This window comes from Esox lucius, chromosome 25 (assembly GCF_011004845.1).
Source record: "Esox lucius isolate fEsoLuc1 chromosome 25, fEsoLuc1.pri, whole genome shotgun sequence".
In the NCBI taxonomy this organism is placed as follows: Eukaryota; Metazoa; Chordata; class Actinopteri; order Esociformes; family Esocidae; genus Esox; species Esox lucius.
The window spans coordinates 20,265,869-20,292,660 of NC_047593.1; the positions used below are offsets into that span (position 1 = coordinate 20,265,869).

The 26,792-nt window shown below is 44.0% G+C and overlaps 2 protein-coding genes across 3 annotated transcripts; one reads left to right on the forward strand and one right to left on the reverse strand.

Moving 5' to 3' along the window:
* Positions 1–1,218: 1,218 nt before the first annotated feature.
* LOC105020828 lies at positions 1,219–5,834 on the forward strand. Its single transcript, XM_034291106.1, has 5 exons — positions 1,219–1,276; positions 2,358–2,534; positions 4,943–5,269; positions 5,373–5,461; positions 5,673–5,834. Exons 1-5 carry the CDS (start codon positions 1,219–1,221, stop codon positions 5,832–5,834), a joined length of 813 nt encoding a protein of 270 aa, XP_034146997.1.
* A 1,254-nt stretch (positions 5,835–7,088) lies between these two features.
* crmp1 (collapsin response mediator protein 1) lies at positions 7,089–21,552 on the reverse strand. 2 transcript variants are annotated; one of them, XM_010888120.3, is made up of 14 exons: positions 21,022–21,552; positions 19,206–19,291; positions 18,456–18,640; positions 17,315–17,479; positions 16,945–17,006; positions 16,635–16,715; positions 16,298–16,366; positions 15,422–15,542; positions 14,935–15,091; positions 12,934–13,075; positions 12,176–12,346; positions 11,620–11,802; positions 10,741–10,906; positions 7,089–8,714 (listed from the first exon to the last, which is right to left on the reverse strand). In XM_010888120.3, the coding sequence occupies exons 1-14, from the start codon at positions 21,397–21,399 to the stop codon at positions 8,623–8,625; spliced, it is 2,058 nt and encodes a 685-aa protein (XP_010886422.1). In that variant the 5' UTR covers positions 21,400–21,552; the 3' UTR covers positions 7,089–8,622. The 2 variants fall into 2 exon arrangements, with proteins under 2 accessions (XP_010886422.1, XP_010886423.1); XM_010888121.4 differs by lacking the exon at positions 21,022–21,552 and adding an exon at positions 20,526–20,797.
* Positions 21,553–26,792: the final 5,240 nt, after the last annotated feature.

Here is a 26,792-nt window from a genome sequence, read left to right on the forward strand (position 1 = left end):
AACACACCTGCTCCCCATTCACACCTGAGACCTTGTAACACAAATTAGTCACATGACACCGGGGAGGATAAATGGCTAATTGGGCCTAATTTGGACATTTTCAGTTAGGGGTGTACTCACTTTTGTTGCCAGCGGTTTAGACATTAATGGTTGTGTGTTGAGTTATTTTGAAGAGACAGCAAATTTACACTGTTATACAAGCTGTACACTCACTACTTTACATTGTAGCAAAGTGTCATTTCTTCAGTGTTGTCACATGAAAAGTGAGGGGTGTACTCACTTTTGTGAGATACTGTATGTCCGGTTTATAAATATAAAGTTTACTCAGTTTTTTCCTTTTTTTTTTTTCTTAGATCCTATTGATGTGTGGTTGGTGGGAGGAGCCAGTTACTGTGATGGTGAAGTTATCTGGTTCCAAAAGGATAAGAGGATCAATGTGGGAACTGATCCTGGTATCAGGGAGAGTGAGACTGTAGCTGCAGTCGTGTGTAGACAGTTGAATTGTGGTTCCCCTGTTTTAGAACTACGTGGAAACTTCGCTATGGGGTCTCGCATTTACTGTGTTGGGTCTGAGTCTGAACTGAGCGAGTGTAGGACTGAGAGCACTCCAAATGTTATCTTTTTATTGACAGTGATCTGCTCAGGTAATAACACGATATTGTATTTCTATTTAACTGATTTCCCTAGGGCAGACAACTTCCTCTTCACATCTCACAATGTCTTTTTAGCTTGTAAGTCTGCTTTTCAAAATACATCAACAAAACAGACTGTTTGTTCCAAGGCTGTAGCCACGGAGTCAACATTGGGGGGAATGAAATCTTCCAGGGGGTCTATGGGTCCACCCGAAAAAGGACTCTTAACCATCAATATTTGTGCAATCTGATAGCGCCATGTTGATGTTGTTCCTAAGACACCATAATTAATGTTGCTCCAGGACCATCATTGTAACTGACCTGTAGTTAGTTGGTTACCCCAGTCCAAAGACAGAACATTCCCCTTCCCCCTCAGTCTTTGACCTAAACCTAACCTCCGGGACACCTGTGCCTAAACCTAACCTAAGTAGCACTTGTGCCTAAACCTAACCTCAGGGACACTTGTACCTAAACCTAACCTCAGTTGTGCCGACATTAATGATGATGTTGTCATAGTATCAATACCAACGTGGCGATATCAGATGAGTCATCAATATTTCACGCCCTCCATTTCTCGCTCACCTCCATGTCGCCTGCTCTCCCTGACCTCTTGGCATCCTCGTGCTCTGTATCGCCCTCTCAGAGTGAGACATTAAATAAATATGTTTCTTGCCATGAAGGTTAGGCATGGATTACTAACCATTTCTGATCTGAATGGCACTGATTATTATATCAAGAAACATAGACTCATCTCTTGTACTACTGTATAGTTCTGTCATCTGACTGGCACTCATTTTCTCACTGCTCTCAACTTTTCTGAGGTTGTCCAAAAAACGAACTAAAAAATAAATAAAAATGGACGTTAGCTGAATACATCCGTGAGCATTGTTGCTGGGTGAATGTGTGGCTAATTAACTTTCCAGGTTATTTAGCTATGATAGCTAACGTTAGTAATGGTTGCTTGACTAACACTCGCAAATCATCCCATTTTCACCAAAATCATTTTCGTCCGCATGCAATTACTGAAACACATTGATTTTACCTAGGCTATTCGCAGCACTTGAGCAATGTTTTGGTTACAGTCAAGAATGAGACACTGGTGGTTTAGAGTGCAGTTATAATACAGACACATGCATACATACGCATGCACAGTCATACTCACAGTTTTTCTTTGAGTAGCCATTGCTTGGTTACATGTGATACAGTAGAGGGCCATCATTAGGAGGTTGATGGTTGAGAATGCTGCTTATTGCAGTAACAATACAGTGTTTAAAATTAACAAGCAAAGAATCCTTTACAAAAACGAATCAAACGTTAACAAGGCGTATATGGAGGGCAGGCACCATCCACTCGTCTCTGATCACCTGCCAGCAGAAAATGAGAGGAGTGATGGAAAACGAGAGTTCAGGAGCACTAAGGAGCAGCATAAAATACATTAGTACCATATGTATCTACTATTAGTAGGCTATATATATATGTTGTCTTTGTGACATCTATAGGAATATATACATCGTTTGTGGAAATGTATCTAGTGGCATGCCATCTAATGTCGTGAATGATGACTCATCATTGCTACTGTAGTAATTGTCTATAATATTAAATACTTCTACCATACTGTTCATACTCCCCATCCTACTCTTTCAAAAAATATTTTGAAATGGATGTGTCCCCCAATGTATATTATAATTACGGCCTTGGTATGTTCAACCAATTGTTCTTCTACAGAATTTGTGCGTCTGGTGGGTGGAGATGGTCTCTGTTCTGGAAGGTTGGAGGTGAAGTCCAGTCAGTCCTGGGTCTCAGTGTGTGAATCTGACTTTGACCAGCAGGATGCCGTGGTGGTCTGTAATGAGATTGGCTGTGGGGCTCCTGTAGTTCTACAGGGGGGGCTCTATGGAGAAGGTGAGGTTAAGACCTGGGATAAAGATTTCCAGTGTAAAGGCAATGAGACCTGTCTTCTGGACTGTGACACCTCAGACAGAAAAAACAACCCCTGTCTACCTGGTCACACTGTTGGACTCACCTGCTCAGGTAAGATGTTTGTCTCTCAATCAACATCTAACCGTGTTTTTTGTAAAGAAATATTCAATAACTGTCTCCCTTTTTACTTTCTAAGATCTTGATTATGTGAGGCTGGTGGGAGGAGCCAGTCACTGTGCTGGTGAAGTGGAGTTATATTTGCTGGGACTGTGGAGGATTGTGGGAACTCGGGACAGGAAAAAGCAGGGAGTAGCTGCAGTTGTGTGTAGACAGTTGGGTTGTGGCACCCCTGTTTCAGTCCTATCTGGAAACAGACCCAGAATTATTGAAGTTGGTTGCGCTGGAGATGAGCCTGGCCTAAGGGACTGTAAGACACAGATTACTGAAACTCCAGAGTATTCATTGAAAGTGATCTGCTCAGGTAATAACATGATATTGTAATTATATTTAACCGATTTCCTTCATTCAGACCTTTTCCTCTCCAAATCTCACAGTGTCTATCTACCTTGTAAGTCTGTTGTTCAAAATACACTAAAGGTCCAGTAGGATTCAAGCAACACATAGATATTGGAAAATAATATTATAGTGTTGTCATAGTAATTATGTCTCCTTACTGTTACAAGGATATGATTCAAGTCCCTACTATCTTTTTCTATCCTGTCGGTACAGATGTCTTTCTTAAATCTGACATTTTCTCAGTGACTGTAGGTCTACTAGTCATGTTGTCTCAGTGTCTGTAGGTCTACTAGTCATGTTGTCTCAGTGACTGTAGGTCCACTAGTCATGTTGTCTCAGTGACTGTAGGTCTACTAGTCATGTTGTCTCAGTGACTGTAGGTCTACTAGTCATGTTGTCTCAGTGACTGTAGGTCCACTAGTCATGTTGTCTCAGTGACTGTAGGTCCACTAGTCATGTTGTCTCAGTGACTGTAGGTCTACTAGTCATGTTGTCTCAGTGTCTGTAGGTCTACTAGTCATGTTGTTTCAGTGACTGTAGGTCTACTAGTCATGTTGTCTCAGTGACTGTAGGTCTACTAGTCATGTTGTCTCAGTGTCTGTAGGTCTACTAGTCATGTTGTCTCAGTGACTGTAGGTCCACTAGTCATGTTGTCTCAGTGACTGTAGGTCCACTAGTCATGTTGTCTCAGTGACTGTAGGTCTACTAGTCATGTTGTCTCAGTGACTGTAGGTCTACTAGTCATGTTGTCTCAGTGACTGTAGGTCCACTAGTCATGTTGTCTCAGTGACTGTAGGTCTACTAGTCATGTTGTCTCAGTGACTGTAGGTCTACTAGTCATGTTGTCTCAGTGACTGTAGGTCTACTAGTCATGTTGTCTCAGTGACTGTAGGTCTACTAGTCATGTTGTCTCAGTGACTGTAGGTCCACTAGTCATGTTGTCTCAGTGACTGTAGGTCCACTAGTCATGTTGTCTCAGTGTCTGTAGGTCTACTAGTCATGTTGTCTCAGTGACTGTAGGTCCACTAGTCATGTTGTCTCAGTGACTGTAGGTCTACTAGTCATGTTGTCTCAGTGACTGTAGGTCCACTAGTCATGTTGTCTCAGTGACTGTAGGTCTACTAGTCATGTTGTCTCAGTGACTGTAGGTCTACTAGTCATGTTGTCTCAGTGACTGTAGGTCTACTAGTCATGTTGTCTCAGTTACTGTAGGTCTACTAGTCATGTTGTCTCAGTGACTGTAGGTCTACTAGTCATGTTGTCTCAGTGACTGTAGGTCTACTAGTCATGTTGTCTCAGTGACTGTAGGTCTACTAGTCATGTTGTCTCAGTGACTGTAGGTCTACTAGTCATGTTGTCTCAGTGACTGTAGGTCTACTAGTCATGTTGTCTCAGTGACTGTAGGTCTACTAGTCATGTTGTCTCAGTGACTGTAGGTCTACTAGTCATGTTGTCTCAGTGTCTGTAGGTCCACTAGTCATGTTGTCTCAGTGACTGTAGGTCTACTAGTCATGTTGTCTCAGTGACTGTAGGTCCACTAGTCATGTTGTCTCAGTGACTGTAGGTCTACTAGTCATGTTGTCTCAGTGACTGTAGGTCCACTAGTCATGTTGTCTCAGTGACTGTAGGTCCACTAGTCATGTTGTCTCAGTGACTGTAGGTCTACTAGTCATGTTGTCTCAGTGTCTGTAGGTCTACTAGTCATGTTGTCTCAGTGACTGTAGGTCTACTAGTCATGTTGTCTCAGTGATTGTAGGTCTACTAGTCATGTTGTCCTGTGATGAGGGGCTGTTATCACTATTACATGATGATGTAATTGACATCTATAGGAAACTAGTTGAAGAGCTTTTTATTGTTGTCTTTTATTGTTCCAGATCTTCTGGTCCAGCCTAATATCTACCTGACTGACTCAATGGGAGGGGTCTCCAGGGGTCACCAGGAGTCTGAGATGTTCAGGGGTTACAGCTTCACCATCACCTGCTCCACTCAGCCACAGTACCCAGGAGGCTCCTTCCTCCTCAAGTTCATCGGCTCCAACAGAACCCAGACCCAGACCCAGCCAGCTGTCAATCACTCAGCTGTCTTCCTCTTCCCTGCTGCAGACGACTCCCACCAAGGAAACTACAGATGTGTTTATAGCAATTATGTTTTCTCTCATAACTTCTCGTCTGAGGGTCAGCTCCTCTTCCTCACCATCACAGGTAACTGAACATAAACCGGACTTATAACTTTATCATTGACAGGTTCCACACAGATCTATCTGATGATGATCAGTCCCCTCATGAAATGTGTTTCTGTTTACAGCCTGTCTTCTGTCAGCCTTCATCATCAGACACATCTTAGGGCTGCTCATTCTATTGACAGCCCTCATCATCCTCTTCCTGTACCACAAGGTACAGACATATACTCAGACACAACATATCATTAAAAATAATCTTCATCTCAAAGAAAACACTTAAATTCCTATGGCTGGGGGAAGGTGAATAGGTCTGAATTTGTCACTACACTTTATGTATTAACATACAGTTGTGTGTCTATTGTCTTGGGAGAGTCAGAATGGAAAGAGACCCTTCATGTCTGACTGTTGGCGCTGTATCTCTCTAGACCACCAGGAGGCAGAAGAGAGTGAACAATGTCAATGTCTTGGAGATGGTCTCTCTGGACTCCAGAGCTGAATCCGAGCGGGGAGAGGAGACAGAAGACCAGGGGAGGGAGTCGGATGATGTTGACCCTACATGCCGAAGACCAGGGGAGGGAGTCGGATGATGTTGACCCTACATGCAGAAGACCAGGGGAGGGAGTAGGATGATGTTGACCCTACATGCAGAAGACCAGGGGAGGGAGTAGGATGATGTTGACCCTACATGCAGAAGACCAGGGGAGGGAGTAGGATGATGTTGACCCTACATGCAGAAGACCAGGGGAGGGAGTAGGATGATGTTGACCCTACATGCAGAAGACCAGGGGAGGGAGTAGGATGATGTTGACCCTACATGCAGAAGACCAGGGGAGGGAGTCGGATGATGTTGACCCTACATGCAGAAGACCAGGGGAGGGAGTCGGATGATGTTGACCCTACATGCAGAAGACCAGGGGAGGGAGTAGGATGATGTTGACCCCTACATGCAGAAGACCAGGGGAGGGAGTAGGATGATGTTGACCCTACATGCAGAAGACCAGGGGAGGGAGTGGGATGATGTTGACCCCTACATGCAGAAGACCAGGGGAGGGAGTCGGATGATGCCAACCCTATGTGCTGATTTGTACTAGTGGATTGAATGTTGGGTAAATCTTTAATAACAGAAATTAACATGATAAATTATTATATTATCTATTACCATATAATTAACCCAAATGAGTGACAGCAACCACTTTAATTTATTTTGGGGATTTGTTTTTATCACCAAAGGGAAACTTGGAATTTAGATTACTGTAAAGTTTAGCTTAGTCTACATTAAACAATAGGCCTGTTTTACAATGCACCATTTAATAATTTTTGTGTTTTTCTTTATTATTCATCATCTATTTTACATACTAGAGTATTTTATTGTTATCATGTAATAAGGAGGGGGGCATGTTTTATTTTTTTTGGGGGGGGGTGTGGGGGTGTAATAACAGATCCTTTCTGTTTGTTTTTATTGGCTTTTCTTTCATTCATGTATTTCATATTTTTGTTGTTGTTTGTCAAGTATTTGAATTTCATTTTATCAGTTTTTTTGCAGTTTCGAAAATGGGAATTTTTTCATCTTTGTGTCTTCCTGGCTTTTCTGTATTTCTTGATTAGGTTGATATCATACTGTGTTTTTTATTATATAATAATATAGAGGTATATTAAGATAATGTTGTTAGTCTTAGGATATTTGAATTGGAGAGAAAGTAAATATAAGTCAATCTCTCAATTTATGAAGTGAATGTTAGTTTTATGTTGTATCAGTATTGTTAAATAGTGACATTTTGTGATGTGTGCTCAGACTATGTTGCTGTTATCACTGAATCTTTTAATAAACTCATAGGCTGACATTCTTGTGTGATTTCAGTTGTTTATTTCACAACAGTCAAGTGATTATTGATGAGGAGTGATTCCATCAGAGACACCAGACAACAGGACAGAGATCGTCCAGGATTCAACCGATACAGAAATAAACGTCTCTGACCCGGAGGTCTCAGATTATAGCCTGAATCGATGTAGAACCAGGCTACTCAGATTTTGGATCAGTGTTTAAAACACTAAAAACACCATAACCAAGTAAAACAGTAACAATAACATCGAGAGACATGGTCAGCAGTCAAAGGAATACTATAACCAACAGAGTAGGATCTGAAGCCCTTCTACAGCAGAGATGAACATCTCATCACAAAAAAAGATCTTCCTCTTGGGTGAATTCAGTTCAACAGAGATATAATGTCATCTGTAGATCCAGTAACACCTAGCATTCCTCTTCTGACCTAGATATTCACACTGCAGTGTTTTGTTGAACAGACACACATACCATTTTTTTTTTATTGTTCTTTAGAACACCACTTTAATTGATCAAGTCATCAGTTGCCTTTCTCTGATCACACAATTATAATAGTTGTTAATGTTTTATTGATACGTTTGCAAATCAATTGTGTCACGTGTTGACAGTGATAATATTATTGCCAGTGTGTTAACAGTCTGAATACTGTGGTTTGACATTAAGCTCTCAGTGGCTGATTGTCTACAGGGATTCATTTGGACATGTCCAAAATCATTTACCATTTAAATAATATACTGATGTGCAGTAAAAAATATGCCAAATGTGAAAGAAAGATGTTTTTCATTAGAAACTCAGGAGGTACCAGGAACTGGATGAAACATCTAAAAACATGTGCAAACATGCATTGAGTTACGAACTCACGTGGAGCCATCCTGACTAAAAACACATCACAAAGTTGCCAAAACTTGGTGAGAAAGAATCCAGCGTTTCCACAACTGACCACTAGAGGGGGTATGAGGAGCATCAAGTCCAAGGAGACAGGATAGAAGAAGAAAAATAGAAGACAAAGAAGAAGACATGCTCACAGGTAAAAAACAGTGAAGCATCATGACATCACACTGGTTTCGTATCTGTCTATCAACGGGGTCAAACATGACATCACAATCAGGGTCAAACACGGCTGGACTATACTTGTACAACACCATTATTTACTGGAATTTCCCGTTTAAACAAAATGTCTAACCCCTCTCGGGTTTTAGTGAAAAGCTGGCATGGAGTGAGAGATAAACTGTCTTTTAGAATGGAAAATAACCACCCTTTTCTACAGAGGAACCTCAAAGAGAACCTCAAAGAGAACCTCAAAGAGAACCTCAAAGAGAAGTTAAGAATGACCGTGTCCCTATGGTCAATTCAAAAAGGTCAATTCCTCCTTGTTTTACTATCCCTTTACAGGTGTTTGATACCATCCAGGTAAGTAAAACGTGAACAAATACACGCAGACACACACACACACATACACACAGACACACACATACACACACACACAGAGACATACACACACATACACACACAGACAAGGTGGTGTTCCCAGAAGATCATCCCAGGCTGGTGATGTTGGACCGACCACCAGGGGGGGCTACGATGCGATGGCCAGAACGCCGGGGGACATTGTCATCCAACTGAGCCCCTGAGAGAGAGACAGAGTCACAGAGAGAGACAGACAGAGTCACAGAGAGAGAGACAGACAGAGTCACAGAGAGAGAGACAGAGTCACAGAGAGAGACAGACAGAGTCACAGAGAGAGAGACAGAGTCACAGAGAGAGAGACAGAGTCACAGAGAGAGACAGACAGAGTCAGAGAGAGAGAGAAAGAGAGATGGAGAGATTCAGGTTGTGTCTACGCCTACCCCTGGTTGTTGTATTCTGAGCGGATTTCTGCACAGTGATTTCTGTCTAATTGTGTCAAAATCTTTTCGATTGTGCCCGATTGTGCCCAGTCGTGTCTGATCGTGTCTGATTGTGTCGAAACCTGTCTGATTAGTTCAGGAGGCACCCAAGAACCACTACAGAATACAAAGTTAGCATGTGACGATTCATTTCTGGTGTGGCCGGACATGCTAACAATTCCCTTCAGCTTTGCTAGCTAACTTGGCTGCGTAGTCACTCCCATGAAGTTGTGATGTTAGGGTCATTTCCCACACACACACACAAACACGCACACGCGCACACACACACACACACATACACACACCTGAGGAACACTGTGGCCGCAGGGGCGAAAATCTGTTATACGGTTTGGAGGGGACAATTACATTTTCTCAAGAGCAATTCCTCAGGGGGGCCCCAAAAGTAGTGCTGTACTGTAATACTGTTTGGGTTTGCGCCATTGGTTTGCTCGCTACTGTAGCTCTGCAAATTCAGCTATTGTATGAGGACATTACCAACGTGCGTAACTAATCATTACACACCTGCCATCATTTAAAGTGACTCTGATTAATCACAAATGAAGTTCAGTTTTAGTAGGATTTTCCTGACATTTTCTAGTTGCATCTCAGACCAAAAGCCATGGTCTGCCAAGAGCTTCCAAAAAATCTGAGATATCTCATTGTTGAAAGATATCAGTCAGGAGAAGGGTACAAAAGAATTTCCAAAGCATTAGATATTCCATGGAACACAGTGAAGACATCAAGCGGACAAAATATGGCACAACAGAAACATTGCAAAAACAAACATCAAGTCCCCCAAAAGCACATGGGAAAATGTGTTATGGTCTGATGAAACCAAGGTTGAACTTTTTGGCCATCATTTCAAAAGGTATGTTTGGTAAAAAAACAACACTGCACATCACCCAAAGAACACCATACCCACAGCAAAGCATGGTGGTGGCAGCATCATGCTTTGGGGCTGCTTCAGCTGGAACCGGGGCCTTAGTCAGGGTGGAGGGAATTATGAATAGTTCCAAAGACCAGGCAATTTTGGCACAAAACCTTCAGGCGTCTGTTAGAAAGCTGAAGATGAAGAAGAAGTTCACCTTTCAGCACGACAACGACCCAAAGCACACATCCAAATCCACAAAAGCATGGCTTCACCAGAAGAAGATAAACGTTTTGGAATGACCCAGCCAGAGCCCAGACCTGAATCCAGTTGAACATCTGTGGGGTGATCTGAAGAGGGCTGTGCACAGGAGATTTGGAGCGCTTTTGCAAAGAAGAATGGGCAAATATTGCCACGTCAAGATGTGCCATGCTAATAGATTCCTACCCAAAAAGACTGAGTGCTGTAATAAAATCAAAAGGTGCTTCATCAAAGTATTAGTTTAAGGGTGTGCACACTTATGCAACCAGGTTATTGTGAGTTTTTTATTTTTCCCCCTCAAAGATTTCAGTTTGTTTTTCAATTGAATTGTTCATGTTATAGGTCACATTAAAGGTGGAAAGATCCACTGCCCCCCCTGCACGGTGTGCCACTGCTGAGTGCTGGGGGGCAGTGGATCAAACCATTGTGAGGCAAAGGGGCGGGTGTGTCACAATATTTTGAAACTTAAACCCGCTATTAAGTGTCCATATTCAGCTAGTGTTTTCATTGTGTTTTACTACTATTATTGAAATGACATAGTTATGTTTACATTTATATATTGGGGGGATCAAATCATAGTTTTTCCCAGGATAGGGGGGTCATATCCCCACTGTCCCCTCGGGCCATTGTCCTGTTACCTGACAGGCTGAAGTTGGATTGGTGGAGGTTCCTGATTGGTGGGGGCTGATGGGAGGTGGGTGAGGTCTTTGCCGAGGGGGATGGGGTAATGTATTTGGGCATGGCCGGGACGTCGTACACTGGACCATCATACATCCCACGAGTCACACCTTGACGCCCTTTGACCTGGGAAACACAAACACGCTCTTGATCCTGCAATCCACCGCTTTCTGCTTATGTTGCATCATGGGATCTGCAGTGCCACTACTCTAGGTCTATTTCCCATTGTATCGAAGCTATACCCCCCCATGGATCTATAGCCCCTCATGGATCTATCACCCCATGGATCTATACCCCCCATGGATCTATACCCCCCATAGATCTATACCCCCCATAGATCTATACTGCCATGGATCTATCTATCACCCCATGGATCTATACCCCCCATAGATCTATACCCTCCCATAGATCTATACCGCCATGGATCTATAGCCCCTCATGGATCTATCTATCACCCCATGGATCTATACCCCCCATAGATCTATACCCCCCATGGATCTATACCCCCTCATGGATCACCAACGACAAATAATGTGTGAATAAATCATTGGTTACACAGAAATGTCCATAATCCTAACTTCCATTTGTATTCCTTGTAAAAACAGGAAATGTTTCTTCCTGTTTCAGTCATGATGGTCTTCGACTAGAGTTAAGTGGACACCCCCCAAAAAAACATACGACTGATTTTACAAAGAGTAGCTGAAGTACTGAATCTGCCCCTACCCACCCTGAGCAGAAAATATTAGCCAATGAGACCACTTGCTCTGGGGCAACCCCCTCAGTTGACATCCTTAAAGCACCACTTCCTGGTTGCGTTGCATTGTGGGTTCTGCAGTTACCTTGTTCCTTGTCCGGATGCGCTGGTAGACGTGGTCAGGGAAGGCTTGGCGAGGAATGAATCGTCCTGAACCCTGCTGGACCTGTAGCCCCTCCCCCTCCTCGTAGACTACCCTTCCCTGACTCACCACGGCAACCGGACCCCCCCGACACTCCATCCCCTCAAAGATGTTATATTCCACAGCCTTGGGAGCGGGCGGGGGGTGTAGAGGGGAGAAAGAGATTTAATTGATAATCCCTTTCATAATTAATACCAAGCCTCAAACGCTGTTAATGTTTTTGCATAAAATATTGAAACATAAAATATTCCTTTCATCTTCGCAAAACTTTAATAAAGTTTTTCTCCCAGTAACTCTCTATCCCTTCTGCCTTGCCCTCCCTCTGTTCCTGCCCTCCCTCTGATCCTGCCCTCCCTCTGTTCCTGCTCATCCCTCTGTTCCTGCTCCTCCCTCTGTTCCTGCCCTCCCTCTGTTCCTGCTCCTCCCTCTGTTCCTGCTCCTCCCTCTGTTCCTGCTCTTCCCTTTGTTCCTCCTCTTCCTTTTCTCCCTGCCCTCTCACCGACTGTTGTATTTTTGAAGTGATGGTTTTTGTTCTGTCTGGGTCCCAGATGACGATGTCTGCGTCCGAACCCACAGCGATGCGTCCTTTCCGGGGATACAGGTTGAAGATCTTAGCTGAGTTGGTGCTGGTCACCGCCACAAACTGGTTCTCATCCATTTTGCCCATTGCCTTAGAGAGGAAAGCAGAGGAGAGGAGGATGAGGATGAGGACGAGGGATTGATAGGAATCTTATTGAGGCCAACTGACGCCGTCACATTCTGTTGAGGTTTTTGACCTGGGAATTAGAGGTCATAACAACCAGATAATGGGGGATGTATTCATCTGTCCATTTGGTTGCATGTTAATTATTAAAGCTGCTGGAATGTAATCCCTCTTTCAATTTTTCAATTGCAACGTGTTTTGGTGTTACAGTAATTTCCAGCGTCTTTGTGTCTCTACAGTCATGACTTGAGCTACCCTCACGTATAGTTATGTCAGCCCTCAGAATTCGGTGGTTAGTGGGTAAAGTCGCTAGCGTTGACACACGTTAAAAAATCCACAATTACACATCAGATGTAACTGCTGATGTGTAACTGAAATCTGCAAGGCAAACCAGCTGGCTCATAATATTAACAAAAACCACCCGATCCCTGCACAACTTCACAAAGCATTTTGCAAATCCCAGCTGAGCGGTTTTACTACAAAATGGCTAGGACAATTAAAGTCCTGTAGTTAGCTAGCAATGCACCCTGGGAAACTACTTCTCTCTTTCTCACCACAGCCTTGTCCCAGACGAAGCCCATTCTCTCCTCGACGCCGTTGGTTCCTTCTGGGATCAGGGTGAAGTTGTCTTTTCCAATGGCCTTCTGGGACGTGCTGTAAGCGCAGTGAGCGCTGCCCACCACCTGCAAGTCCCCACTATCAGAGACAATCAACAGAACGGGAGATTTACGATAGAATAATGTTTGACAGTATATAATGCTTGCTTAAATAACATTCACATACGTGATTGAACGTGCAATAAAATACGAACAAAATTAAATATTACCCAGAGTATATACTACATTATACCACAGGATCACAGTGTATATTACACTATACCACATGATCAAAGTATATATTACACTATACCACAGGATCACAGTGTATATTACACTATACCACAGGATCACAGCATATATTACATTATACCACAGGATCACAGTATATATTACACTATACCACAGGATCACAGTGTATATTACACTATACCACAGGATCACAGTATATATTACACTATACCACAGGAATACAGTGTATATTACATTATACCACAGGATCACAGTATATATTACACTATACCACAGGATCACAGTGTATATTACACTATACCACAGGATCACAGTGTATATTACATTATACCACAGGATCACAGTATATATTACACTATACCACAGGATCACAGTGTATATTACACTATACCACAGGATCACAGTATATATTACATTATACCACAGGATCACAGTGTATATTACACTATACCACAGGATCACAGTATATATTACACTATACCACAGGATCACAGTGTATATTACACTATACCACAGGATCACAGTATATATTACATTATACAACAGGATCACAGTGTATATTACACTATACCACAGGATCACAGTATAAATTACATTATACCACAGGATCACAGTATATATTACACTATACCACAGGATCACAGTGTATATTACACTATACCACAGGATCACAGTATATATTACACAATACCACAGGATCACAGTATATATTATACTATACCACAGGATCACAGTGTATATTACACTATACCACAGGATCACAGTGTATATTACACTATACCACAGGATCACAGTGTATATTACACTATACCACAGGATCACAGTATATATTACACTATACCACAGGATCACAGTGTATATTACACTCTACCACAGGATCACAGTATATATTACACTATACCACAGGATCACAGTGTATATTACACTATACCACAGGATCACAGTATATATTACACTATACCACAGGATCACAGTGTATATTACACTATACCACAGGATCACAGTGTATATTACACTATACCACAGGATCACAGTATATATTACACTATACCACAGGATCACAGTATATATTACACTATACCACAGGATCACAGTATATATTACACTATACCACAGGATCACAGTATATATTACACTATACCACAGGATCACAGTGTATATTACACTCTACCACAGGATCACAGTATATATTACACTATACCACAGGATCACAGTATATATTACACTATACCACAGGATCACAGTATATATTACATTATACCACAGGATCGTAGTGACAGCTAGACTAGAACCATGGGTAGAAGGGTAGCAGGGAGGGAGGGGTCTGTATCCAAGGCAACTGTTTTCCAGTTCCTGTTCTATTTTTGGAATGGGAACAGAGAAAGGTGCAGAGTGGGTGCTTTTGTGTGTGTGTGTGTGTGTGTGTGTGTGTGTGTGTGTGTGTGTGTGCGTGTGCGTGTGTGTGTGTGGTCGAAGATATTAATGGAAGTCTGCAAAGTCTGCATAAATAGATGATGGTTTCCATGAGAACCACCAAGTCATGAATGATTGGTCATTGAGGTTAGGGTTAAGTTTAGGGTTAAGGTTGGGATTGGCAAATGTATGATATTTTAAAGACGGTCAGCTTTGGTGTTCCCATTTAACCAGCTAAGTAAAGATGTGTGAGTGGGCTTGTGTGAGAGTGTGTGTGTGTGTGTGTTGTCCTACCAGGCCAGCAGACTGTGTAGGTGATCTGGGGTCGTGGGGTCAGGGCTGAGGGGTGGAGAGGTCACGTAGGCAGCAGCCTTGGCCCAGTTCTTGCTCCAGTAGTGTGATCCATCTGTGGCTAGGCTGGCTGTGATTGGCTCACCAAACACAACAGAACCTAGTGGGAGGAGTCAATGAAACAGAGGTGAACAAATTAGATGGACTTAATTTATGAAGACTTATGTTACCAAACCTAACAATGCCTAGGTTACACATGTTGATCAGATCACCCCGGCTTGAGTGACACACAGACAGACCTACACACAGACTGTCACACAGACACACTTACAGACAGACACACAGACAGACTGCCTGACAGACCTACACACAGACTGTCACACGGACACACTTACAGACAGACACACAGACAGACAGACACGAACACAGACTGACAGACTGAAAGAGACACGCACTCAGACACACAGACTGACAGACTTGACTGACAGACCTTTCCTCCTGGCCTGAGTAATGGTGTCAGCGGCGGTCTTGCTCATCACCTTGGTGATGTAGACTGGACAGTTGACTCTGTTGCCAAGAGTGATGGCACGGAACACTGCCTCCGCCTCCAGCTGCGCCACAACACACAACAGACGTAAACAAACACACGCAAAATTGGTTGGGCACACATCAATGTTATGTTTACCCCTAACCCCTGAACCCCTAACCCCTGAACCCCTAACCCCTGAACCCCTAACCCCTAAACCCCTAACCCCTGAACCTCTAACCCCTTAACCCCTAACCCCTGAACCCCTAACCCCTGAACCCCTAACCCAAAAACCGTAAGCGTAAACCGAGGCCCCTACCTCTCCCCACACCTAACCTTTACCACAGTCTAAATTGGGCGACTCCCGCCCTTGAATAACCCCCCCCACCCCCAACCTCAACCCTGTCTTTGGTCTGAACACACCATGCCTAACCCCCGTCTCCACTCCGAAGCCTTGTTCGGACCCATCAATCAAATCTAATTTATTTATAAAGCCCTTTTTACATCAGCAGTTGTCACAAAGTGCTTTTACAAAACACCCGGCCATATTCTGACTGTATTTTGATTGTATTCTGACTGTATTTGTATCATTTTCTGACCATTTTCTGACTGTATTCAGACCGTATTCTGACCATATTCTGATTGTATTCTGACTGTATTCATATCATTTTCTAACCATATTCTGACCATATTCTGACAATATTCTGACTGTATTCTTGCATATAATACAATTAGCCATGATTCACTACCTTTGCATAAATGGTTGATCCAAGAATCTCAGTAGGACACGTACAGACAGACAGGCAGGCAGACAGACAGACAAGCAGATATATTGATCACCTCTTCAGGGCGACTCAGAGGGTGGCCCTCAGGTCCAGTTATTCCCATGCTGAGGATTTTACTCTGCTCCTAAACCCGGAGAAACATCTTCATCACATCATCATCACTGTCCTCATCACTGCTGTTAGAGAGCCTTTGCTTCAGCCCACTGCAGGAGACTGTCCAAACTACTGCTGACGAAACATGCTGATTCACTGTGTTATGACTGTGTAACGACTGTGTTACGACTGTGTTATGACAGTGTTACACCAGTGTTATAATCAGTTTAAATTAATGTGTTACACTATTGGTCACAACTGTGTCACAATCATGTCGTGAAGATGTTACAACTTTGTACCTGGGCTATGAGGTCCCCATTCTCCGCGTGCACCATCACCACAGCCCCCAGGTCTTTCAGGAACGAGAACGCCTCATACAACTGAGAGAGATGGGGGCCGAGGCCAAGAAACAGAGAGAGAGCAGAGAGAGCAGAGAGAGGAGAGAGAGGAGAGAGAGGAGAGAGAGGAGAGAGAGAGAGAGGAGGGAGAGAGGAGAGACAGGAGGGAGACGAAAGGGGTCAAATGAAAATAAATACATTATTATATTAGCACAGAGAACAAATAAACGTCTTTGTAAAATAATGTATAGATGAGTTATGTCCAACCAACCTGAGAGTCAGTCATCTGAAACATGTCCTTATAAGCCATATACACCTGGAACGAGTTGATCCCTGGGAGAGAGACATAACACCGACCAATCATTACATTTCACAGTCAACTTATTATCCAATCGGTTGACCGATATGACAAGCTTTTTCCTGTACCAGAACCAACCTGCCCACCAAACAACCAATCCGCAAACAGAACCAACCAACCAATCAAACAACTAACCTCACCAACCAATCATATTTAGAGAATGACCTCCTGTAGACAACATACTGTACATGATACAACTGTCAGCAGAGACTCAGTTGAAAGGGGCACCGTGACGGACAACATCTAGTGGTTTAGGTCCAGAAGGTACTGCAGACACACCCACCTTTCTCCTGCACCAGAACCTCCAGCTCGTCCTGGACCCCCGCGTTCCAGTTTGGCAGATCGACGTGCAGCGAGTAGTCACAGCAACACTTCCTGTCCGCTGACGCCTGCCAGCGCTCAAAGGCCTCCAGCAGACTGTCTCCGGGCTGGGGCACTACATGGTCAACTGGAGGGTCAGAGGTTAGGGGTCAAGGTTGGCTAAAGGTCCCAGAAGGATCAGACAATATTTTGTCTGTGAGACACACCTATGTTTTGACCTAGAAGCATCACGACTGGTTAAAATCAACAAATGCTTGATGAGCGGTGAATCCTCAGTGTCTAGACATCCACAACCTTTACATTTTAATCCTCAGTGTCTAGACATCCACAACCATTACATTTTAATCCTCAGTGTCTAGACATCCCCAACCTTTACATTTTAATCCTCAGTGTCTAGACATCCACAACCATTACATTTTAATCCTCAGTGTCTAGACATCCACAACCTTTACATTTTAATCCTCAATGTCTAGACCTCCACAACCTTTACATTTGAATCCTCAGTGTCTAGACCTCCACAACCTTTACATTTGAATCCTCAGTGTCTAGACATCCATAACCTTTACATTTTAATCCTCAGTGTCTAGACATCCACAACCATTACATTTTAATCCTCAGTGTCTAGACATCCACAACCTTTACATTTGAATCCTCAGTGTCTAGACATCCACAACCTTTACATTTTAATCCTCAGTGTCTAGACATCCACAACCATTACATTTTAATCCTCAGTGTCTAGACATCCACAACCTTTACATTTTAATCCTCAATGTCTAGACCTCCACAACCTTTACATTTGAATCCTCAGTGTCTAGACCTCCACAACCTTTACATTTGAATCCTCAGTGTCTAGACATCCATAACCTTTACATTTTAATCATCAGTGTCTAGATATCCACAACCTTTACATTTTAATCCTCAGTGTCTAGATATCCACAACCTTTACATTTACCATTTGAGCCCTTACACCCTTACAGTGGATGCATTAACCTTAAACAAGCTAGATTGAACTTCCTTTCAATTGTCTCCATCAAGTACAAATACCTGTCATGTGATTCATTTGAAATAGTGTGCTTGTTCCCAATCACATCATCCCCACTCACTGATCATGGTGGTCCCCCCAGCCAGCGCGGCCTTCGTGCCCAGGAAGAAGTCATCCACAGGGGGGCAGCCTAGGTGCGGCTTCAGCAGACAGGTGTTGACGTCTATCCCCCCCGGGATCACCATGGCTCCGTTAGCCTCCAGGACCCTCACGTCATCTGGGACAGTTAGGTTCACACCTACATCCCTGCAGAGGGGAGGGACCAGGGAGGAACGGGGATGAAGGTGGAGGTCGGTAGAGAGGAGATGGACGGAGTTGATTGAAAAGGGAGTGAGGAAGGAAGTGAGCAGGAGATTTCAATCAAGGACTGGTTATTTACCTGGAATTACAACTTTCATGTTGAAGAACATTTTGCAACTGAACATAGCCCAGAGCACTGCCACCTGAGAGTCCCCGAATTATTCACTTTCTATTCATTATTTGTTCATTTTTTTTAAGTTGAGACCCACATTCTGGATCCAGACCAGAATTCGCCAGATGCAATTGTATGGCTTATATACTTTTCCAGGGTTCATCAATGTCCAGCCTGTGTACGGAGCAAAGCTAGTTTTCTTCCTGGTAGTTTGCCACGTTCCATCTGGACTTAAAGTGAATAGGGAATTAATTTGGGATGGTCCCCAAGATGTATCCCTGTTTCCAATGGTCCCTCCTTATCATCTCATCCAATAGGATTAGGAGAAGGAGACGAGGCCAGAGGTCGTGAGGAGACAAGGGTATGCATTTGACATTCTCCTCCTGATGTGTTGCTTACTTGATCAGTCCGTGTTCCACGTAGACATCAGCAAACTCTGACCGATCGTCATTCACCACACGACCTCCTCTTATCAGCAAGCCATTCTACACAGGATGGAGGTATCGAGAGAGGGGAGGAGTGGGAGATGGAGAGACAGAAGGGGGAAAGAGGGGTATGGAGGGGTGGTGAGAGGTGTATGGGGGAGGGAGACATGGCGTGTTAGAGAGAGGGGAGTAGAGTGAGTAGGGAGAAAGTGAGAAAGAAGAGGGTGTGGGAGCGGAGAGGGAGGGAAAGAAACAGAGGGAGTTTCAGCCATGATGTCAGAATAGGCTGCTAACACAGCAGAAAGACGGGTTACCGCCGTTGGCTGGTTTGGAAAGGCCAACCTGACGTCGCGCCGTCTCCCGTCATAACGGACACACAGATGCTGACAGCGCTGCGCCCGGGGAAAAACACGAAACACGTCTCCATAGGAACAGATTCGTCCCTCTCCAATGGCGCTATAGCTCGGCTTCTACTGGCTGAAACGTTACCATGGAGATAGGAATGTCTGTAGCCTGGCAATTCCACGTTTTGCATAATTCAGACTGTTATGTATTTGTATGTAACAGTCTGCACAATGCATTATATATAGTTTTACTCCTTCAATGCTATCACCTGTCGGAAAAAACAAAAGACTGTCCTACAAATCTTCCCGAATGAAGACTGCCGTTATTCAATCAGTCTTCCGGTTGGTCTTCCACTCTCCAATGTTGCAAACCTTTTGTCTCTCTCCTTGAAGTGTAGCACTCGAACCCCGTCAGACTTCCAAATCACACACATCACGGCTGGGTTAATCCCTCGCTATAGCCATTAGCACTCTGTGCTAATTCAACCGAGCGTCTACGCTATCGACTCGACACGAAGCGGTAGCCAATTTCACCTCTCCAACTGGCCGTGGCGTGTAGTCCAGCCCTAAACGTCAGTTTACGGGTAGACTGGTAGGCTGTGCTGTATATGTATCGGGTCAGGGAATATAAGTAGGCCTACACGGGCTTACAAGATTTGCTGTTAACACTAGTAATCTAATCCCCTGCAATGGCATGTGGAGCTGGGATTCATGCATGCCATGCAGTAGATATACAACATGCTAGGCCATATTTGTATTAGCCTGACTCCAAAAAATATGAACTTTGTTCTCTCCATAATTGTCTGCACATATTTTGTGGGTTTTAGCTGAAAGCTTAGAAACCAGCACCGACCGCAGGTTAGACGATTTGTCCTTGGTGCTGAAAAGACAGCGACTCTGTAGACTTAACCGCTCAGCCGGACTGCGAGCCCTGCCCATTGTAGTCTTACCGAGAAATCCGGGATCCCGTTCCCCCCGCAGCCAGTACCCGCCATGCTCTCCCGCTCTCTCACTCTTTGCGGAGGTCACACAGGCGGATTGAATGATGGCGTTCCTCCGGCAGCCTGCGCTAGCTGCGCTTCTTTTGTTTCACCGAGCCATGCAGTCTGAGAGCCGCGGCTAGCGATGTTCAGTGACTGTGAATGTGTTGTTTGTGTGTGTGTGTTGGTCTGTGTGTGTGTGTGTGATGGTGATTGTGTGTGTGAATGCGTGGATGTGACAGGAGCTGGTGTGGGTGTGACAGGGCTGTGAAAACGACGTTGTTCGATATCAGCACCACCTGGCTGTCAGGGTATCAGGTGCTACGCATCGGTACGAAATCTGCGCAGCCTGCTTTTGGATCATACAGCACTGCAGTGCAGATTGCAGCAGATTGTAATCCTTTAGCCTAGCAGATTTTTGACCTGAGAGTAAATAAAAAAGGTTTTAAGAAAACACTATACATACCTTTCCTTGCTCCTGACTAGACTGGCACTGCCCTCCAGACGGGCATGCCGTTGCCACACCCTGCCTCCCATCTTCACTCTCCCCGGGTGAGTTGACCAGAGAACCACAACCCTGGACTTCACTGGCCTCACTAGCTGCCTCAGGGACGGGATTCTCAGCGTAGTCGAGGAGCCTGTCCCTGCTGAAGCTCCTGGGAGTCCTGGTTCCTCTTCTCCCCGCCGCACAGTTATCATAGTCTTTGGTCGTACTGTCGCACGCGCCCTCTGCAGAGGTAAACATCCCGTAGGATTTCCGTTGGTTCGGTCCGGTTGTAATAGGTCCCGCCAAGTACACCGGCAGTTCATCCTCCCGGTTCCACTGCCTCCTGCAATCTGACATATTGTCAATATATAGCCAAACTGATCAATAACGGAGATCGGTGTTTTTATGCCGACGCGGACCGTCACGCACTGGTGATGTGGATAGCGATGCGACTCTATCCTAGGAGAGGATGATGATGATGATGATGTAACTTCTACTTAAGTGATGCTGTGCTCTAGTTTCAGGGTGGTAGATAGACTAGAAGCATGGCGGTAGATAGAAAAGAGGGGAAATGGGGGGGGGGGAAGTGTGTCAATGAGCCAGTTGGAGATGAATGATTACGATTTAAACCCCCCATCTACCTCTTTTCCCTCTAACCCCCCCCCCCCCCCCCCCCCCCCCCCAACAGATTGATGTGTCGTGTTGATAGAGCAAACGCATTAAAACATCAGAGGATTAACGGGTGACCCACATCTGGGGTGGACGGAACAGATTGCTGAACCCTCTGTATTGTGTTACTTGGTTGTCTATCTGTCTCTGCGCGTGCATGTGTATATGTCTCTTGTGTGCGTGTGTGTTTGCTCATGTTGTGGGTCTCTCTAGTGTGTGTCTGTTACCTTATTGTGTATGTATGTTGTGCGTTAGGTTGTGTGTAGGCTATGTTGCTTTTTCTGTCGCTTATCGGTTATCAGTCTCTTGCACAAGGCGCCTGGCACCTGAACAACTGAGTGGCAGTAACTTCCGTTTTATTATTATTATATAAATTATGCAGTATACACCTCATTCCTGAAGAATATAATTAATCAAGGAGGTTAATTAATGTGTCACACTCCATCAGAACAAAAACATAAGTTTGTTGTGCAAGCAAACAGCGAATTGCCTTAAAAAACATGATTGATATTGTCATGTGGATCCAAAATTGGACTATATAGGGAATAGAGATGACACTCTATTCCCTATATAATACACTACTTTAACCAGAGTCCTATGGAGAGATGACACCCTATTCCCTATATAATACACTACTTTAACCAGAGTCCTATGGAGAGATGACACTCTATTCCCTATATAGTACACTACTTTAACCAGAGCCCTATGGAGAGATGACACCCTATTCCATATATAATACACTACTTTAACCAGAGTCCTATGGAGAGATGACACCCTATTCCCTATATAGTACACTACTTTAACCAGAGCCCTATGGAGAGATGACACCCTATTCCCTATATAGTACACTACCTTAACCAGAGCCCTATGGAGAGATGACACCCTATTCCCAATATAGTACACTACCTTAACCAGAGTCATATGGAGAGATGACACCCTATTCCCTATATAGTACACTACTTTAACCAGAGCCCTATGGAGAGATGACACCCTATTCCCAATATAGTACACTACCTTAACCAGAGTCATATGGAGAGATGACACCCTAAACCCTATATAGTACACTACTTTAACCAGAGCCCTATGGAGAGATAACACCCTATTCCCTATATAGTACACTACTTTAACCAGAGCCCTATGGAGAGATGACACCTATTCCCTATATAGTACACTACTTTAACCAGAGCCCTATGGAGAGATGACACCCTATTCCCTATATAGTACACTACTTTAACCAGAGCCCTATGGAGAGATGACACCTATTCCCTATATAGTACATTACTTTAACCAGAGCCCTATGGAGAGATGACACCCTATTCCCTATTAATACTTGGGAGACGGAGTTCTGGGTCAGGCTAAGATAGAAAAAAACTTGTGTATGTTCAAATCCAACCAGGACGGGTTGTTGGGTTGTTTTGAAGGTGTCGTAGCCCTTTTAAACATCCCTTTGTAGAACAATACTTTTCCTCTCCGGTTAAAGTAGTGTACTATATAGGGAATAGGGTGTCATCTCTCCATAGGGCTCTGGTTAAAGTAGTGTACTATATAGGGAATAGGGTGTCATCTCTCCATAGGGCTCTGGTTAAAGTAGTGTACTATATAGGGAATAGGGTGTCATCTCTCCATAAGACTCAGGTTAAAGGAGTGTACTATATTGGGAATAGGGTGTCATCTCTCCATAAGACTCTGGTTAAAGTAGTGTACTTTAAACAAAACACTCACCTTAACCTAGCTTTTAGGGCTACATTTTAACCTACAGGCCTAATGCCAAACCGATAGTGCCTTACCAAAAACGAACCCTATGTCCAACACCATGCCCAATTATAAATGGCTTTTCATAAACCTGACCCACGAGTCAGAGAGAGCATTTAATAGGGAAGTGTCAATAAACACTTTTGTCTGTTTTACTGTGTGGGACACTCACGCTGCCTATGTAGTTAGACCTGGATAACACACGAACACCTGTGGAAGCTATATACCAGAGCACTGCAACGGGAAACTATGTGGTTCAGTCCATGTTCCGTTAATTCTCGCAAAATCCCAACATAGATTATATCTTTTTAATGTGCATTTAACTTAAGCCTATTATACAGACCTTGCGAAATACACGATCTCTTAACATGTAAATGATCAGGCGGTTTGGCATTTAGAGTTCCGCTAGAAAATTCCACCTGCTGGCATCCTAGGCAGAAGGGATGAGCGGTATAGTTGACAGACACTTGTGTCGACCTATGAGAATAGGAAGTATTCAAAAAAGGGCGGGTTTTGCGTTGCCCTTTACTGTTTGTTTATGGAAGCGCGTGTCCGGTGTAGCCAGTCGCGACGCAGGCTGTGACGTGGACCCGCTGCGTCTTATTTCCCAACTTTTGACTTGAGAGGATCGTCACTTAAGAAAATCTGCAAGTTTGGAAAATGAGTAAGTCACTTTGTAGTAAAGCTGGTTATTTCGACAAGCTTTGCTTGAGATGACAAACTAGACCCGTCGTGCGCTGGCATTTTCCTTGTTGACAGGCTTTTTTCTTGGGGTTGCAATTTGCTAGTAATAAATAACAATTATAGGACAATATGCTACGCAATTTCTTTCAAAATTAGAAGACGTGTAAACTTCGAATTAAAAGATTGGATTTGTTTAGGCTATGGTACTTTGTCATTAGTTGCCTATATGTTTTTATTGAGAAGTGTTTTAACTTTATTGTCCACCTTATACTTCCCATTACTGCAGACCAGCCGTTTTGATAATCTGATAATTGATGTCGTAACGGTTTATTTTTAAAACCTCAAAGAAGCTAACTAATTACTAAGGGGGTACAGTTTCTGGTCGGCTGTCTGTGTATGTGTCACGGTGTCCCGTTCCCCTTGGGAGGGGGTTGTCATATTTTAAGCCCGGGTGGCTGTGTGTGCGGGAAAGGGTGTGTGTGGCCGGCCGGTTATGTTACATATAGCCTATAATTGGGGCGGAGTTGTTATGTTCGGATTGCGACTTGACGAGGATTTGTTAGAAATCAGATATCTAAGACAGTGAGCCTCAAGGCTATCCGCGGGACCCCCACTCAATTCACTCTTTTGTGATAGACCTAGTCTGAGAACAAGCTCACCAGAATTCTCGAGTCAGCAGGCTGGTAATAGCGGACAAAACAGGTGGGCTTGTGCTAGGCTACTGGAAGTGCCCTTGAGTGAAAGTTTTAACCCAGGCCGTTTGCGGATGTTTACCAAAGTACAATTTGGAAAGAAATCTACTGATAGCAAGATACACTTTAGTTGCTGGCATGGAGCTTGAGCTCCGAATTCTCTCTCGTGCTGATATGTGACACCACCGAAGTAATGAGGTACGATGCAACATCCAAACAATTTATAACAACTATAATAACCAAGTTTTAAGGTTGTAATTACCAGGTTGTAATTATCAGTTCAAGGGTTGTCATTGGTTGTTTTAAGGTTGTACGTAGCAGTTGTAAGGCTGTCATTGGCTGTTGATCATCAGTTACAGGTCGATAAGGTTGCTTGTAAATGCCGATTTAATTACCATATAGTTGCATTAACATGCATTCAAGTACTCCAGCACTGAATGTCTATTGGCCAACAAGCTGAATCAACCATAATCCAAACATACCGCTGTAATGCTTGTCAACACACGACAGTCTTAAAAAACAGGTCAAATTACGAAATTAGCCCAAGCAGTTTTCCACAAAGGCCAGTTCACACTAATTAACTTGGCACAACTCAGTCCATCAACGACATCAACAAACATAAATCCAACATAATAAAGCCTTGAATCAAGGGGGCTATATTACATGGTGTTGTATTTACGATATGGGTGGTGTGAAGGCATGAAGAACATGAATCAGTGTTGTCTTTAGTAGAGTTTGGTTACTGGAGAAGGCTGCTTGCATGTTGGGAACGCTATAAGAAAGCCTGTCATGTGGAGATTCCATGGCAATATTCCAGATTTAAGACCAGTCAGACAGTGAGACAGGCTGAAAGACAAGAAGACAGACAGTGAGAAAGACTCAAAGACGAGCAGACAGACAGACGAGGGAAGATGAAGCACCAGTGTCTGTATTTTGGGGACACCGCCATTTATGTCCACAGAGATTGAAAATACGTCCCTCTTCCATTTGCTGACCCCTGCTGATGACGCTGTTTGACATGACCCCTGCCGACACCCTCTGACCCCCAGGTCATTAGAAGGGATGAGCCAATGCAGTTGAAAGTTCCACCCCGTTTACTGCATCAAGCTTCTGGATGATTTACCCCACAAAAATAATAGGTGCTGATAAAATGTAGATCGTTTTTAGGTAGTTTTAAAGGGTCAATTTCTCTTTACATGGACAGATGGAGACCAATTATGTTGTTTTATTATAGGTTACTAGCTTGTGCTGTGCTAAAAAGGTGAAAAGAAAGGCCTGGATCACATAATCAGTTGAAGTGAGATGGTGTGAAACATCTACCTACCATCAACATATTTACTGTAATGTAATGTTTGACAGCAGACAAATATTGAGCTAAATGAGTCAGTTTTGCTACTGTTTGTTTCCTTTATCTGTAATAACTGTTACCTCATATTTTCATCTCTAATTCTTAGTATGTAATTTCAGGTAAAATGGATGGGGAGCTCCCCCATCTCACTCCCCCTCCCTCCCCCCTCCTCTCTTCCTCACCCAGCATGCAGTCACGGTCTTCCTCTACCCTGGACTGTACCTCCCCCAGTCCCCAAAACCACCAACGCACCCCTTCATCTGCCATTTCACCTCCTGCTCTCTCTCCTTCCTCTCCATCTAACTCCATCCTTTCGTCCTCTCCTCCCTCCATCACTCCAAAATCATCCTCCGCTTCTGTCTCCACCACACCAGCCACTCCCTCCACCAAACCCTCAACTTCCACTACCCCTGCCCCCTCCACTACTCCCATCTCCTCCACTACTCCCATCTCCTCCACTAATCCCGCCCACTCCAGTACCCCCGCCCCCTCCACTACTCCCATCTCCTCCACTACTCCCGCCCCCTCAACTACCCACACCCCCTCCACTACCCCCGCTCCCTCCAGTACCCCCGCCCCCTCCACTACCCCCGCCCCCTCCAGTA

Excerpts from the sequence above, each read along its gene's own strand:
- LOC105020828 (XM_034291106.1), top strand. The coding sequence starts at position 1,219 with ATGTCGCCTGCTCTCCCTGACCTCTTGGCATCCTCGTGCTCTGTATCG. Across the intron at positions 2,535-4,942 it reads GGGGGGGCTCTATGGAGAAG|ATCTTCTGGTCCAGCCTAAT; the intron begins GTGAGGTTAAGA and ends TTATTGTTCCAG. Across the intron at positions 5,462-5,672 it reads TCCTCTTCCTGTACCACAAG|ACCACCAGGAGGCAGAAGAG; the intron begins GTACAGACATAT and ends GTATCTCTCTAG.
- crmp1 (XM_010888120.3), bottom strand. The coding sequence starts at position 21,399 with ATGTCAGATTGCAGGAGGCAGTGGAACCGGGAGGATGAACTGCCGGTG. Across the intron at positions 19,292-21,021 it reads CTAGTCAGGAGCAAGGAAAG|AATGGCTTGCTGATAAGAGG; the intron begins GTATGTATAGTG and ends CATCCTGTGTAG. Across the intron at positions 15,543-16,297 it reads CTCTGAGTCGCCCTGAAGAG|CTGGAGGCGGAGGCAGTGTT; the intron begins GTGATCAATATA and ends GTTGTGGCGCAG.